The sequence below is a fragment of the Rissa tridactyla genome, chromosome 26, assembly GCF_028500815.1.
Source record: "Rissa tridactyla isolate bRisTri1 chromosome 26, bRisTri1.patW.cur.20221130, whole genome shotgun sequence".
Taxonomy (NCBI): Eukaryota; Metazoa; Chordata; class Aves; order Charadriiformes; family Laridae; genus Rissa; species Rissa tridactyla.
In genome coordinates, this window is record NC_071491.1 from 1,231,315 (window position 1) to 1,245,271 (window position 13,957).

At 58.5% G+C, this 13,957-nt stretch overlaps 3 protein-coding genes and 10 non-coding genes across 13 annotated transcripts; 5 read left to right on the top strand and 8 right to left on the bottom strand.

The window, feature by feature from the left end:
* Positions 1-3,539: 3,539 nt before the first annotated feature.
* On the bottom strand, positions 3,540-3,611 carry TRNAQ-CUG (transfer RNA glutamine (anticodon CUG)). The gene has a single exon. It is a non-coding gene; the product is annotated as a tRNA-Gln (tRNA).
* A 160-nt stretch (positions 3,612-3,771) lies between these two features.
* Positions 3,772-3,844, bottom strand: TRNAK-UUU (transfer RNA lysine (anticodon UUU)). Its single transcript has one exon. It is a non-coding gene; the product is annotated as a tRNA-Lys (tRNA).
* A 713-nt stretch (positions 3,845-4,557) lies between these two features.
* LOC128901574 (histone H2A type 2-B) lies at positions 4,558-5,023 on the top strand. The gene has a single exon (XM_054183655.1). It carries the CDS (start codon positions 4,571-4,573, stop codon positions 4,958-4,960), a length of 390 nt encoding a protein of 129 aa, XP_054039630.1. The 5' UTR covers positions 4,558-4,570; the 3' UTR covers positions 4,961-5,023.
* Positions 5,024-5,804: 781 nt separating this feature from the next.
* LOC128901561 (histone H2B 5-like) lies at positions 5,805-6,567 on the bottom strand. The gene has a single exon (XM_054183640.1). The coding sequence runs from the start codon at positions 6,535-6,537 to the stop codon at positions 6,157-6,159; it is 381 nt and encodes a 126-aa protein (XP_054039615.1). The 5' UTR covers positions 6,538-6,567; the 3' UTR covers positions 5,805-6,156.
* Positions 6,568-7,295: 728 nt separating this feature from the next.
* On the top strand, positions 7,296-7,366 carry TRNAG-GCC (transfer RNA glycine (anticodon GCC)). Its single transcript has one exon. It is a non-coding gene; the product is annotated as a tRNA-Gly (tRNA).
* Positions 7,367-7,535: 169 nt separating this feature from the next.
* TRNAN-GUU (transfer RNA asparagine (anticodon GUU)) lies at positions 7,536-7,609 on the bottom strand. The gene has a single exon. It is a non-coding gene; the product is annotated as a tRNA-Asn (tRNA).
* Positions 7,610-7,907: 298 nt separating this feature from the next.
* On the bottom strand, positions 7,908-7,989 carry TRNAS-GCU (transfer RNA serine (anticodon GCU)). Its single transcript has one exon. It is a non-coding gene; the product is annotated as a tRNA-Ser (tRNA).
* A 177-nt stretch (positions 7,990-8,166) lies between these two features.
* On the top strand, positions 8,167-8,238 carry TRNAA-CGC (transfer RNA alanine (anticodon CGC)). Its single transcript has one exon. It is a non-coding gene; the product is annotated as a tRNA-Ala (tRNA).
* Positions 8,239-8,505: 267 nt separating this feature from the next.
* On the top strand, positions 8,506-8,577 carry TRNAM-CAU (transfer RNA methionine (anticodon CAU)). Its single transcript has one exon. It is a non-coding gene; the product is annotated as a tRNA-Met (tRNA).
* A 2,143-nt stretch (positions 8,578-10,720) lies between these two features.
* On the bottom strand, positions 10,721-10,792 carry TRNAD-GUC (transfer RNA aspartic acid (anticodon GUC)). Its single transcript has one exon. It is a non-coding gene; the product is annotated as a tRNA-Asp (tRNA).
* Positions 10,793-10,986: 194 nt separating this feature from the next.
* On the top strand, positions 10,987-11,060 carry TRNAT-AGU (transfer RNA threonine (anticodon AGU)). The gene has a single exon. It is a non-coding gene; the product is annotated as a tRNA-Thr (tRNA).
* Positions 11,061-11,288: 228 nt separating this feature from the next.
* TRNAE-CUC (transfer RNA glutamic acid (anticodon CUC)) lies at positions 11,289-11,360 on the bottom strand. The gene has a single exon. It is a non-coding gene; the product is annotated as a tRNA-Glu (tRNA).
* Positions 11,361-11,780: 420 nt separating this feature from the next.
* JOSD2 (Josephin domain containing 2) lies at positions 11,781-13,832 on the bottom strand. Its single transcript, XM_054183654.1, has 5 exons — positions 13,785-13,832; positions 12,776-12,945; positions 12,553-12,678; positions 12,259-12,453; positions 11,781-12,181 (listed from the first exon to the last, which is right to left on the bottom strand). Exons 1-5 carry the CDS (start codon positions 13,830-13,832, stop codon positions 12,049-12,051), a joined length of 672 nt encoding a protein of 223 aa, XP_054039629.1. The 3' UTR covers positions 11,781-12,048.
* Between the last annotated feature and the right edge of the window lie 125 nt (positions 13,833-13,957).

Below are 13,957 nucleotides of genomic sequence, written 5' to 3' on the forward strand. Positions count from 1 at the left end.
TGTTCATCCATCCATCCATTCATCCACCCCTCCATCCATCCCTCCATCCATCCATCTGTCCATGCTTTCATCTGTCCATCCTTCCATCCATCCATCCATCCATCTTTCCATCCGTCCATCTGTTCATCCATCCAGACAACCATTCATCCACCCCCCTCCATCCCTCCACCCAGCCCACTGTCCATCCCTCCATCTATCTGTCCATCCCTCATCCATCTGTCCATCCATCCGTCCATCCATCCGTCCATCTGTCTGTGCTTTCATCTGTCCATCCTTCCATCCATCCGTTCCTCCATCCCTCCATCCCTCCATCCATCCATCCATCCATCCATCCATCCATCCATCCTTCCATCTGTCCATCCTTCCATCCATCCATCCCTCCATCCATCCTTCCATCTGTCCATCCTTCCATCCATCCATTCCTCCATCTGTCCATCCATCCATCTGTCCATCCATCCATCCATCCCTCCATCCATCCTTCCATCCATCCATTCCTCCATCTGTCCATCCATCCATCTGTCCATCCATCCATCCCTCCATCCATCCTTCCATCTGTCCATCCTTCCATCCATCCACTCCTCCATCTGTCCATCCATCCATCTGTCCATCCTTCCACCCATCAGTTCCTCCATCCATCTGTCCATCCCTCCATCCATCCATCTTTCCATCCGTCCATCTGTTCATCCATCCATCCAACCATTCATCCACCCCTCCATCCATCCCTCCACCCAGACAACTGTCCATCCATCTATCTGTCCATCCGTCCATCCCTCATCCATCTGTCCGTCCGTCCATCCATCCGTCCACCCATCCATCCGTCCACCCATCCATCCATCTGTCCATCCCTCACTCATTGCTCATCCCTCCACTCTTGGCTTTGGGTTATGGGTTGGGGTCTACACGGAGGCCCCTCTGGGAGCAGCCCCTGCTCCTTTGGGTGCTCCACACCCTGCATGGAGAACAGGGGCACATCCAGGACCCCAACATCTCCATCCATCCCCTGATGTCTCCATCCCACCCCAACATCTCCATCCAACCCCCCCAATGTCTCCATCCCACCCCAACATCTCCATCCAGCCCCAACATCTCCATCCATCCAACCCCAATGTCTCCATCCAACCCCCCCCATTTCTCCATCCCACCCCAACATCTCCATCCCACCCCAATGTCTCCATCCACCCACCGTTTCCGTCAAACCCAGTGTCTCCATCCGACTCCATCATCTCCATCCAACCCGTAATGGCTCAACTCCAAACGTCTCCAGCTGACCCCAAATGCCCCCAAACATCTGCAACTGACCCCAAATATCTCCAACGTCTCCAACTGACCCCCAACATCTCCAACACCTCCAGCTGACCCCAAACGTCTCAGATATCTCCAGTCAACCCCAAACATCTCCAGCTGACCCCAAACATCTCCAATATCTCCAGTTGACCCCAAACATCTCCAGCTGACCCCAAACATCTCCAATATCTCCAGTTGACCCCAAACATCTCCAGCTGACCCCAAACATCTCCAATATCTCCAGTCGACCCCAAACATCTCCAACTGACCCCAAACATCTCAGATATCTCCAACTGACCCCAAACTTCTCCAACCGATCCCAAACATCTCAGATATCTCCAACTGACCCCAAACATCTCCAACTGATCCCAAACATCTCAGATATCTCCAACTGACCCCAAACATCTCCAACTGATCCCAAACATCTCAGATATCTCCAACTGACCCCAGACATCTCCAGCCGACCTCAAACATCTCCAGCATTTCTTCTTTCATTGTAAAAACAGGGATATCAGCCAAGATGGTGTTTACTTTTTTGATGCTGCCATCCGGAACCCCCACCAAAACTTGCCCCTTTCCCTGTCCCCCCCCATATCCTTGGGAACCGGCCGCATCTCCGGCCCTTTCCGAGCAGGCCCAGCCCCACACCGGAGCCTTTTGTCCACCCCACGTCCCTTCTCTGGGGCAAACGTTCACACAAAGATGTTTGCTTTCTTCCCCCCCTCCCCGCCCCCTGCTAAATTGCCAAGAGAAACCTCAAAGTTTGCCGTCGAAATGCCTGAGCTGGGTGTGAGTGTTTGGCAAGCTGCTTCTTGACGGGCTAATTAATCATTCCGCTCATTAGAAAAAAAGAAAATAATAAAATAAATGAAACCACACGAGCGTCACCGCCGCGGCACTCACCTTTGCCTTCGATTTGCAATCCCGGGGTGTTCCCGGGTTATAAAATTATCACGAGGATGGAAAGGGTAAAACCCTCCGGGCGTCACCCTTTGCTCCAGAATGTTTTGCAATTTGGGGGGGGTGTTTATGGGGGTTGGTGTCACCGGTGTCAAAGTGTCACGGCGACGGCCAGGGGACGTTGGCCTGGGGTGAGGCAGCAGGTGCCAGGATGGAGCCGTCCCCACTGGTGACGTCCCACCCTGTGGGATGACCCCCAAGAGCTTAGTTTTGGGGTGTGAAGATGGTTTCCTGGCCCCAAGCTGGTGGCCCCTGTCCTGTCCCTGTCCCCATATTCGCGTCCCCGTGTCCTGCTCGGTGCCCCCAGCCTGCAAGGGGCCGGTTGGGGGCTGCTGGGGGGGGGTTTCTTGTCCCCTCCCTGCCCAGGGCCACCAACCCCTTGGGGCACCGTGTCCCCATCACCCCCAATTCTCCCTGAGGATGAGGGCCACCACCACCGGGGACATGGGACAGGAGAAGCCAGGTCCTGCCGTGAGGGCGATGGGACTGGGAGGGAGTGGGAGGGACTGGGAGAGCCCAGGCTCCAGCAGGGCTGGAGGTACGAGAGTGGCTTTCGGTTCCCCTTGGGGACAGGATGACACGAGGTCACCTCCCCCTGCAGGTGGCACTTGAGGTCCCCAAGGGGGTGTGGCAGTCACGGCGGGGGTGGGGTGGTGGGGGGTGTCATAGATGGTCCCTGGTGGGGTGTCACGTATGGGGCATTGCACATGGTGGCACACATGGGGTGACACCCGTTGGATGCCACACGGGCTGTGATGGGGTGTCACACACAGTCCCCCAATGGGGTGTCACATCGGTCCGCCCCCCCCCTCCAGGATGTCAACTGTGGGGTGTCACATATGGTCCCCAATGGGGTGTCCTGTGTGGGATGCCACATGCCATCCCCAAAGGGGTGTCACATGTGGTCCCTGATGGGGTGGTCAGGCTTGGGGTGTCACACATGGGATGTCACATGGGGTGCCCAAAAAGGAGGGGTCACGTGAGGTCCCTAACGGGGTGTCAAAGACGGGATGTCACAGGGGGTCCTCAGTGGGGTGCCACACATGGGATGTCACACGTGGGCCATTATATGTGGTCCCCAATGGGGTGTCACAGGCGGGATGTCACCTGCTGTCCCCACGAGTGGGTCATATTCAGGGCAACCCACGTCACAGCTGAGGGGGTGACACCCTCGGGGCACGCAGTCCCCAAAAGGGCGTCCCCCAAATGGGGTGGGACGGGGTGACACCGTGACCGGGATCCCCCCGTACTGGGTCGGGGTGACACGAGGTGACCGGGATCGCAAAAGGAGCTGTAGGTCCCACCGAGATTTGAACTCGGATCGCTGGATTCAGAGTCCAGAGTGCTAACCATTACACCATGGGACCGACCCGCCCCGCTACCTCCGCCGGGTCCCACACCCCTCGCCGCCGCCCCTGCCGCCAGAAAAAATAGTGCGGAGCCCAGGATTTGAGGAGCGCGGCGAGGAGTGGGGGGACGGCGCTGGGCAGGGGGGAAAGGCGTGCAGGAGGCAAAAGATAGCGTGTTCGCCCGAACAGGGACTTGAACCCTGGACCCTCAGATTAAAAGTCTGATGCTCTGCCGACTGAGCTATCCGGGCTCCTGCCAACACTGCCCCCACGCCTCCCTATGGCCTTGAGGGAGAGAAAACTCGGAAAGGAAGCGTTTTAGGGATAAAAAAAGGTGTTTTTTAAAAGTTCGATGGTGCAAAAGGTGCTGTGAGAGGATGGGGAAACCGCGGCGACGGCCCTGACGGGGGCGAAGGGGAGGTAGGGGGTGGGGTGGGCCGGACCTGAGTGAGAACCGCGTCCCCCCTCCCGTCGCGCAGCCATGGGAGCCCCGGTGGCGCCGGGAGAGCGGCCCGAAATCACCGAACACACTGGGAAAAGTCTTAAAAATTCCCCTCGGGGGGGGTTGCCTTTAGCGCCGCGGCGGACTTGTGCCGAGGTATTGCCATGCCGAAAAAAAGCTGTAATATACAAAAAGGACCCAAATTTCCTAAAGTTGAGGGAACGAGTTTAACCGCCTGCAGCCACCGCCTCCTCCCAGCCCTGCCCGGGCCGGGGGGAAACCTCTCCGTCGCCCCGTCCCGCCGCCAAATCCGGGCCGCGCTCCCCGCACTGCGCTCCCGGCGCGGGCTCCGACCTCCGTGTGGCGGAGGCGGATCCAAAGGGCGGGCTGTTATTGGCCAGAACACGTTGATTTTCTATTGGTCCTCCGGCGAGCGGCCCTTTAGCCAATCAGAAGGAGCGGTTTCGATCCGCGGCAGGGTATAACACGCCGGGGGCGGCAGCGGCGCGGCGCTCTCAGTGTTTTCGTTGCAGCGATGTCGGGTCGGGGGAAGCAGGGAGGCAAAGCCCGGGCTAAGGCCAAGTCCCGCTCATCCCGTGCCGGCCTCCAGTTCCCCGTGGGCCGCGTCCACCGCTTGCTGCGGAAGGGGAACTACGCCGAGCGGGTGGGCGCTGGCGCTCCCGTCTACCTGGCTGCTGTGATGGAATATCTGACGGCCGAGATCCTGGAGCTGGCAGGCAACGCCGCCCGGGATAACAAGAAGACGCGGATCATCCCCCGCCACCTCCAGCTCGCCGTCCGCAACGACGAGGAGCTCAACAAGCTGCTGGGTGGCGTCACGATCGCGCAGGGCGGCGTCCTGCCCAACATCCAGGCTGTGCTGCTGCCTAAGAAGACCGAGAGCCACAAGGGCAAGGGCAAGTGAGGCAGCGGGAGAAGCCGCCTCGAGGTCTTCTACTTCCCTGAGGATTTTTATTTTTTTTTTTTTTTTAAAAAACCCCAAAGGCTCTTTTCAGAGCCACCCACCGCTTCAGGAAAAGGGCTGGAGGAGCAGGGTGTTATGCAAATGAAGACTCTAATCCGCAACCTCCTATTGGTTGGGGCAGCGCTCGCGGAGTGCGTCCGACCGTGCCACCACAGCGGTTCCCTGATTGGCCCGCTGCTGAATCCACTCAGCCAATGGCCGCACGCCGTTTGGATTCCCCCCTCCTTTATCTCACAGTAGGCACCAGGCTGGGCGGCAGGAAGCGACGGGGACAAATCTCGCTCTAGCGAGATGTGAATAAATATCCCAAATAATTATTATCCATACTATCCAAACCCAGAAGGAATGTGTCCCATTTTATCCTTGTTCCAGGTAAATATTGAGAAAAAGAACCAGAGTGAGGACATCATTCCCCATGCGAGTGCATCAGGGGTATTAAGTACCCGCTAATTAAGCCTGAAGACGCTCCTCAAATTCAACTTCTTAACAAAGTTGCTGTGCTTCAACACCCCAAAAAAAGCCTTGGAGGTTTTGGAGATTAAAAAAAAAAAAGCTATTAGAGATAAAACAAAAAAAACCAAAAACTCAGAACAAAAAGCTTTTGGAGATAAAAAAAAAAAAGCTATTAGACATAAAACAGTCACCGCTTCGCTGTGTCTTGGGGGGGACGAGAGGATCTGCCCGCTCGCCCACCGCCCAACCTTGTCAATAACTCTCGCCTTCCCCCCACCCCACCCCCCCCATTTATATAGTGCCAATGCGGACCTGAGGGAAAACCTGCCCTGCGCTGATGCCTGCGCCCTCCCGACCAATCAGAGCGAAGCAGCGGTTTGACGGCGAGAGCGGCAGCGGGAGCTTAAAGGGCATGGGAGAGGAAAAACCCGAGCTATGTTTTTGTTAAAAAAACCAGACATTTTCGTTAGAAAACAGCAAGACCGACACAGAGGTTCTAAAGCGCACCCACCCTCCCCGCAACCTACAAACCGTCCCGATGCTCAAAGAGACCCGAAAAGGGGCCAATCCCGTCAGCAATAACAGCTCTTTGGGGAGAAAGTGGGTGGCTCTGAAAAGAGCCGTTGGGTTCTGAGCGGAGCCGAGGGGGTTTCCCACTCGGTGACCCCCCCTCCGAGACGGCGTTACTTGGAGCTGGTGTACTTGGTGACCGCCTTGGTGCCCTCCGAGACGGCGTGCTTGGCCAGCTCGCCAGGCAGGAGGAGGCGGACGGCCGTCTGGATCTCCCGGGAGGTGATGGTGGAGCGTTTGTTGTAGTGAGCCAGGCGGGAGGCCTCGCCAGCGATGCGCTCGAAGATGTCATTGACGAAGGAGTTCATGATGCCCATAGCCTTGGAGGAGATCCCGGTGTCCGGGTGGACCTGCTTGAGCACCTTGTAGACATAGATAGAGTAGCTCTCCTTGCGGCTGCGGCGCCTCTTCTTGTCCCCTTTCTTCTGGGTTTTTGTCACTGCTTTTTTAGAGCCCTTTTTAGGGGCGGGCGCGGATTTTGCCGGTTCAGGCATCCTGCTGCGCGGCTGCTTCCACCGCAGGGAACGGAGTGAAGGGGGCCGCGTCGGCGGCCCCGCTTTTATAGCGCCGTTATGCAAATGAGGCATCCAAACGGCGCGCTCTCCCATTGGCTGAGGCAGCGCGCCGGTCACACAGGCGCTCCCCCCCCCGCGCATGCAAATCCGGCAGCTCCAAAGCGCACGCTCTGATTGGACTCTGAGCGTTAGGGTCGGTTCAGCCAATCAAAACGCGCCGTTTGGATCCCGCCGAGCGATGGATGCGGAGGGTTGTGGAAGGCGCTGGTCCCTGTGCGAGCCCGGCGCGGCGCCGGAGGGGGGGAAAATCCCCCCCATGGCGGGGAACGGGCTGTGGGGAAGCCGCAGAGGGGGTTTTCCTTGGGAGTAAAAGCGGTAGCGGAACCGCTGGGCACCGCTCACCCCTTCGGACGTGCCTGGAGTCCCTGCTAGACCTGGGGTCCTTGGGGTCCTTGCTCGGTCTGGGGTGCTGGGGTCTCTGCTCGGCCCCCGGGACTCCCCTCCCGGTCCCGCCCCCCCTCAGGCCGCGGGCCAATCAGCGCCGAGGGCGCCAAATTCAAATCCGGCCCGGCGCGGGAGCCCATGGGATGCCCCTCTGCCGCCTCTAATCTTAATTAGTACGGCAGTCCAATTAGCACAGGCTCGCTCCTCGCAGGAATAACGATTTTTATACATTATATAGCCACGTTGGGGCTAATTCCCTTATTTTTGGGCCCTTTTAAAAAGTACTAGCGTGGGCATTGGTGGTTCAGTGGTAGAATTCTCGCCTGCCACGCGGGAGGCCCGGGTTCGATTCCCGGCCAATGCAACTCATGAGCTTTCCTTTTTACCATTTCGCTTTTATTTTCTTTCTTTCACCCTTTTTTCCACCTGCGATAAGCGACAGCGTCGCCACTCTCAGCTCCCATCTGCGAAACAAAACCCGCGTGGAAAACGAAAAAAAAAAAGAAAAAAAAGAAAATATAAATCTCACGGGGCGTCCCTGGGTGGGCTCGAACCACCAACCTTTCGGTTAACAGCCGAACGCGCTAACCGATTGCGCCACAGAGACGCGTGGTGCCGGCCCCGCCCCGCCTCAACCCCCCGGTGTGAATTTTAGCGGGGGGGAAGCTTGGAAAATTACACAGGATGAGGGAGGGGGGCTGATGGAAGAGAACGGGGAGGTAAAAATTGCCGGGGGGTAGGGGGAGAGAGGAGCGCCCGCTCTGCGGGACAACACACTCCCCCAAAAAAAAACACCCCCATCGGTGAAAAAGGGGAGAGTGCAGACTCTCAAAAAGCAATTGCTGGAGGGATGTGGTGGGTTGGGGGAATTGATGGAGAAGGGGGGAGGTAAAACACTAATCTGCCGACGAGGATGGGATTCGAACCCACGCGTGCAGAGCACAATGGATTAGCAGTCCATCGCCTTAACCACTCGGCCACCTCGTCTGTGTAGTCATCGCTTCCGCCGGGCCTCCATGAGGCGCAAGCGGGAGGCGGAGGGGGCGTGGTTTTCAGCTTGGAAGGGACGCGGTTTTGTGGGGAGAGGCGTGGCTTCGCGGCGAGGGGGCGTGGCCGCGCGGAGAGGCGGTGCCAAGGGCGGCGGGGGCCGCGGGGGCGCGCGCCGGGGATGTAGCTCAGTGGTAGAGCGCATGCTTCGCATGTATGAGGCCCCGGGTTCGATCCCCGGCATCTCCAGCTCGGGGTGGTGGCATCTCCCCTCCTTTCTAATTTTTTTGCGATGATGGGGGCGGGCAGGGAATAGAGACCCGGCGGGGAAATCTCAAGCCCTAAACATCTATTTTTTTTTCCCCCTCCCCCCTCGGAAAACCCGCTGGAAAAACCCAATTCCCGGCCACCCTCTACCCAATTCCTTCCCCCCCATGGGGCAGCGCCACCAGTCTCCGCCCAGAAATTTTTCCAATTATGGTTTATGACAATAAAGTAAAAGGCACCTGTACAAGAAGCAGAGTGGCGCAGCGGAAGCGTGCTGGGCCCATAACCCAGAGGTCGATGGATCGAAACCATCCTCTGCTAGTTGCCTTTTTCCTCCCTCTTTGCCTGCTCTGCATTTGCCCCCCACCCTCAACACCCCCCCGCTAAGAATAAACGCCCCCCACACACGCTAAGTTTATGGAATTTTTCTCCCTCCTGATTATCATGAAAAAATTTCTCTCCCATCTGAATGCCACGAAAAAAAAAAAAAATCTTTTCCTCCTGGATATCATGAAAAAATTCATGATATTCAGGAGGGAAGAGCAAATAATGAATTTTTTCATGACAAACAGCAGTAGTTTGGTACAGGCTCTGAAGGATGTCACAGCCTGAGCCATCACAGGGACAAAAACTCCTCTAGTTTCAACGTGGTCTTGAAAAAAAATCCCACAAAGGACAAAATGAACCTCAACGGAGATTAATTTGGAGCACTGATCCCACAGTTAATGCATAAATAACACACGGCTTTTCCAAAATCCATTTATCAAAACCCCGAGTTAAGTTGCAGGCACAAGCAACCTCCTGGATATTGAGAGATATTAATTGTTTTGCTTAAAATAAGTAGGTTTTAATTAGAATAAATGACTTTGGGTTATAATATGGTGTGATTTACGGTGTTTGCTGAGCTTTGCTTGGTGTGAGTTGCTAGATAGAGGCACAAGAAGCATAAAACAGAAGATAAAAGGTGACAACCATCAGCAAATCAACAATATAAAGAGCAATAAATGGCCTGGACGCAGAAAAATAAGGTCTTCTCGGCCTGTGGGCATGATTTTTAGTCTTATAACGAAGGTAGTTCAGCTTCAGACACTCTAAATCCTCACTATCTTGTTAAGTCGGCTAAAACACTCCAAAACATGTAGATTTGTAGCGTTCTCAAGGTCCGTGTGATATTTCTCCTGAAGAATGTTAACGACACTTGGCTTTCCTTGATGAGGAATTCTTTCGTTCATCATCCTTGACAGCCTCAAGGAGAGAATGCTCCTCATCCGTGAGGCAGAGACCTTTTCCCGACGGCAGGTCTCTGCTGAGCCACCCATACCATAAAATCATGGAACAGTTTGGGTGGGAAGGGACCTTAAAGCCCACCCAGTGCCACCCCCCCTGCCCTGGGCAGGGACACCTCCCACCAGCCCAGGTTCCCCCCTCAGGGACTCCAGAGCCCTCCCCCCACCATTCCTATTCCCCCCCAGCACCTTCCAGTACCACCCCCTCAGAACACCCCAAACCAGCCCAAGCCCCCAAACTCAGGCAAGTACCCTCCAAGATTCCCCTCAGGGGTCCCAAGCCCCACCAGAACAGCCCCTCAGGACCCTCAAAGTTCCCCTAGGGAGACACTCAGAAAGACTCAAGGGCCCAAAACCCCTCAGGGACCCCCCCCCCAGAGACCCCCATACATACTTAAGGCCTGAACCCCCCCCCCCCCCCCCCCCGAACAGCCCCTCAGGACTCCCAAAGCCCCTCCCCCAGGGACTCTACAGCCACACTCCAGGCCTCAAACCACCTCAAGAACCCCCCAGGACCCCCAAAGCTCCCCCAGGGACTCCCCAGCCACACTCAATGTCTCGAACCCCCCACTCCCAGGACCCCCTAAGAACACCCCCAAACCAGTCCAAGCCCCCCATACTCACTCAAGGACCACCCAGGCTTCCCAAACCCCACCAGCACAGCCCCCCAGAGCCCCCTCCAACCACACTCAAGGCCCAAAACCCTTCCAAGGGGACGACGACCACCCGACGACGCCCCCACCCTCAGGGGTCCCCTGGGGTTGTTCCCCCGCTCCAGGCGGGCGCTGACATTTTGGCGCCAAACCTCTCTGTTTAAACAGCAGAGCCGCCTTCTGATTGGTCGACGAGAGGGAGCGTCGCGATTGGTCCCGGGGGGGGGGGGGGGGGGGGGGGGGGGGAGGGAGGGAGGGGGCGCGCGGTCCGCTCGCAGTTCCCCCTCAGGTCCGCTTCTGCCCTATATAAATCCCCGCCGAGGGGGCGGTGCGCTCAGTTCGCGGCGCGGTGAGTAAATGGGGCGGGGTCTGCGCAGGGTGGGTGCCTGCTCCCACACCCTTCCTGGGCCCGCCCACTGGTATCACCCCCAGTAATGATAGATTTATGGCTGGTTTAATGATTATTTAAAATACTTAATTGGTTTTGGGGAGGGAAAAAAAGGGTAAGAAAGGGAAAAAAGCAGCCTCCCCGTCGGGGAATCGAACCCCGGTCTCCCGCGTGACAGGCGGGGATACTCACCACTATACTAACGAGGATGGAGCTGGGAGTAGTGCCTGGAGACAGGCCCCTGATGCCATCCATGGGGCAACGTGAGGGGATCGTGATTGTGCTGTTCCCCCATCTCCCACCCGCGCTAGGTCGCCAGGGGAGCGCGGAGGGGGCTGCTGACACGCGTGAGAAGGGCGGTGGTTCTGGAGATGGAGGGAGAGGGTAGGAACTGTTAGTACCCGGCGCCGTGGCTTAGTTGGTTAAAGCGCCTGTCTAGTAAACAGGAGATCCTGGGTTCGAATCCCAGCGGTGCCTCTACCTATCGCGATAGTGACGCATGAGATTTTTAATTATTTACCCACTTTTTATTTTTTTTTTAAAATAAACAGGCTGCCGTCTCTTGTCCGCGAATGAAAGAGGAGGCAGCATGACGGAGCCTCCCCTTCCCCCACGGTGTCGTGGGAGGGGGTGACCGGTCGCGAGTAGAAAATAAGAGTAAAAAGTGAAAAATAAGAGGGGAAAAAAAGGTGCATTTCTTCTTAATTCCCTGGCCGGGAATCGAACCCGGGCCGCGGCGGTGAGAGCGCCGAATCCTAACCACTAGACCACCAGGGAGCCTGGCAGCACTCTCCTCAGAGCTGGGTCCTCTTCGCCATTGAGAGGCGGGATCCAAACAGTGCGCTCCCATTGGCCGCGCAGGTTGAGGGCGCGGACCAATCAGCGGGCGCGCTTTGGAGCCGTCCCAGCGGAGCGGGAGAAGCGGCCGGTGCGGCTCCAGGTCCCTTCCCCGGCCTCCCCCCGCTCCAACCCGCCCCCCAACCACGCACTCCTCATCTCTGGGGTCAGATCCTCCTCCTCCATCCCTTCAGCCTCTTCATTACTCCCTGCAGGTGGGGAATCCGGCTGCGTTGGTGAATCGGGGTCAGATTTTGGGGATTTTGGGGGTCATTCAAGCACTGATTCCCAGCGCGCCAAGCCCAAGAGGGAATGTGCACCCCAAGGAGGGACAACCAGACAAGCCCGTGGACACACAGCTGTAAACCCAGCAGTTTTAATCACCTTCTCGTGGGTAATTAAGCCCATTCCGTGCACCCTGAGGTGATGCCAAGTGCCATCACATGACCCCCCCATCACGTGCCCCCAGAGGAAAAATAGTGACAGAGGCCAAATTGGGGTGAAATCAGGGAATTGCGTGCTTCCCAAAACAAACCCCTCTGCCCCCGGATGAGCAGCGCCTGGATGATGTCCCAAAGCGTCGGGGTTTCATCCCATAGTGGAGGGTGGCCGGTGTCAGCCATCAGTGTCACTCGTTGTCACCCGCTGGCGTGTGACGTGTCACTCGGGGCTCAGCCAAGCGCCGCTTTCCCTCCACCGCACGCGGCACGACGAGGAAAACCTCACAGAGCCCTTGGGCGAGGAAATCCCGCAGGAAAGCCCTGCCGGCGGCAACCAGGGAGGCGTCACTCACGTCCCCTTCGCTTGTCCCCAACCCTCGTCACCCAGCGTCACCCACCTGAGCTCCTCCTCGCCCCCGATGGGGACGGGGGACGGGAGTTTGGAGTCGAGGTTGTAGTAGGTGCCGCGGTGCTGGCGGACGGCCAGCCAGTGCTGCCGGCGCAACGGCAACGCCACGAACCCCAGGGAGACGTTGGAGGGGACGTTGAGGATGAATCCCAGGATTTCTCCCAGCGCCAACCGCTCCAGCGCCCTGGGGGGGGCGGTGGGGTTAAATAGGGTGAAAAAGGGGTTGGGTTGTTTTTTTTTTTGGGGGGGGGAGGGGGGAACACCCCAAAAAATAGGGTCGTACCGGCGTTTGTCCCACCAAACGGCCGCCAGCCCCAGGCCCTGCAGCGCCGCCATGATGACGTTGACGTCGTAGTTGCCGGTGCCCAGGAGGCTGCGGTGAGGGTTGAGGCGAGCGTCAGGGGCCAGCCTTTTTGGGGGGGGGGGGGGGGGGGGGGGAAAAAGAGAAAATAAGGAAAAGTAGGCGCCATAAAACAAATAAGGAAGGTGATTGCTAATTAAGCTGCCTTTTGCAGATGTCGTCGGCGGCCTGGCGGGTGAAGCAGGGGCGCTGGAGGACGTTGTTGAGGGCGTGGAGGGCGCAGAGCTCCAGCCGCTGCCGCTCGTGGTACAGCCCCGAGGGGGGCGACGGGGGGGACCCCGACGTGGCCCCTGCTTCGGGGGGGGGCCCGGCTGCCTGATGGGGTGGAGGCGGGAGGGGGGGGATGCTCCAGAAAACCCCCCCGCATACACACCCCCCGCCCTCGAGCCCCGCAAACCCACAGGACCACCAGACTTCTCCGAGATGCCACAAGACACCCCCCAGGATCTTCTTGAGACACACACCCCCCCCGTGCACCCCCAATATCCCCCCCAGACCTTATTGACACCCCCAGACCCCCCCACACACACACACCAAGGTCCCCAAGTGCCCCCCCAGCTCTTCCAGACACCCTCCTGGACCCCCAAAGAGCCTCCAGAGACCCCCTGAGACCCCCAAGGCCACCTTGAGACCCTGCCAGACCCCCCCTCCTCAGGTGCCCCAGCACTTCCAGCCACCCTCCTGGACCCCCCCAGAAACCCCAAGATCTTCTTGAGACCCCCCCCCCCTCCATGCACCTCCAAGATCCCCCCCAGCTCTTCCAGACACCCTCCCAGACCCCGCAAAGATCCGCAGAGACACCCCAGGGCCCCCATGATCCCCTCAGACCCCCCCCGAAACCCCCAAGATGCCCCCGACCCACTCCAGGTGCCCCCCCCCCGCATACATCAGCTCCCCCAGAGACCCCCACACACACCTCCCTAGACCCCCCTCAGGCTCCCCGACACCCTCTACGCCCCGCAGACCCTCCCCGTCCCCCTCAGCCCCCCACAAAGACCCTTCAGAACCCCCCAACGGCCCCCCCCGGGGCCCACCCAGGCCGTTCCGACACCCCTCCAGGCCCTTCCTGCGGGCAGTCAGGCCCTCCCCGCACGCCCCCGGGCCCTTTGAGCTCCCCAGGACACCCCCCCCCAGAACCCCCCGGACCCCCGGACCGGGCCCAGCGCACCCCGCCGTTCCTCCGGGCCCGGCGGCGGCCGCATAACGCGTCGTCCCCCCCGCCCCAGCCCAGCCCAGGCCGGAACTACGGCTCCCGGCGTGCACCGCGGCCCGCTGGGAGGGGAGACTTCCGACCTTCCTCCCGGCGTGCCTTGCGCCGCGCCTCCAT

Bases quoted from the DNA above. Each gene is read 5' to 3' on its own strand.
- LOC128901574 (XM_054183655.1), top strand. From the start codon at position 4,571: ATGTCGGGTCGGGGGAAGCAGGGAGGCAAAGCCCGGGCTAAGGCCAAG.
- LOC128901561 (XM_054183640.1), bottom strand. From the start codon at position 6,537: ATGCCTGAACCGGCAAAATCCGCGCCCGCCCCTAAAAAGGGCTCTAAA.
- JOSD2 (XM_054183654.1), bottom strand. From the start codon at position 13,832: ATGCGGCCGCCGCCGGGCCCGGAGGAACGGCGGGGTGCGCTGGGCCCG. The intron at 12,946-13,784 runs GTCCGGGGGTCC...CCACCCCATCAG, and splicing joins GGCGGGGTGCGCTGGGCCCG to GCAGCCGGGCCCCCCCCCGA. The intron at 12,182-12,258 runs GTGGGTGACGCT...TGCCGCCGGCAG, and splicing joins GGGGGCGAGGAGGAGCTCAG to GGCTTTCCTGCGGGATTTCC.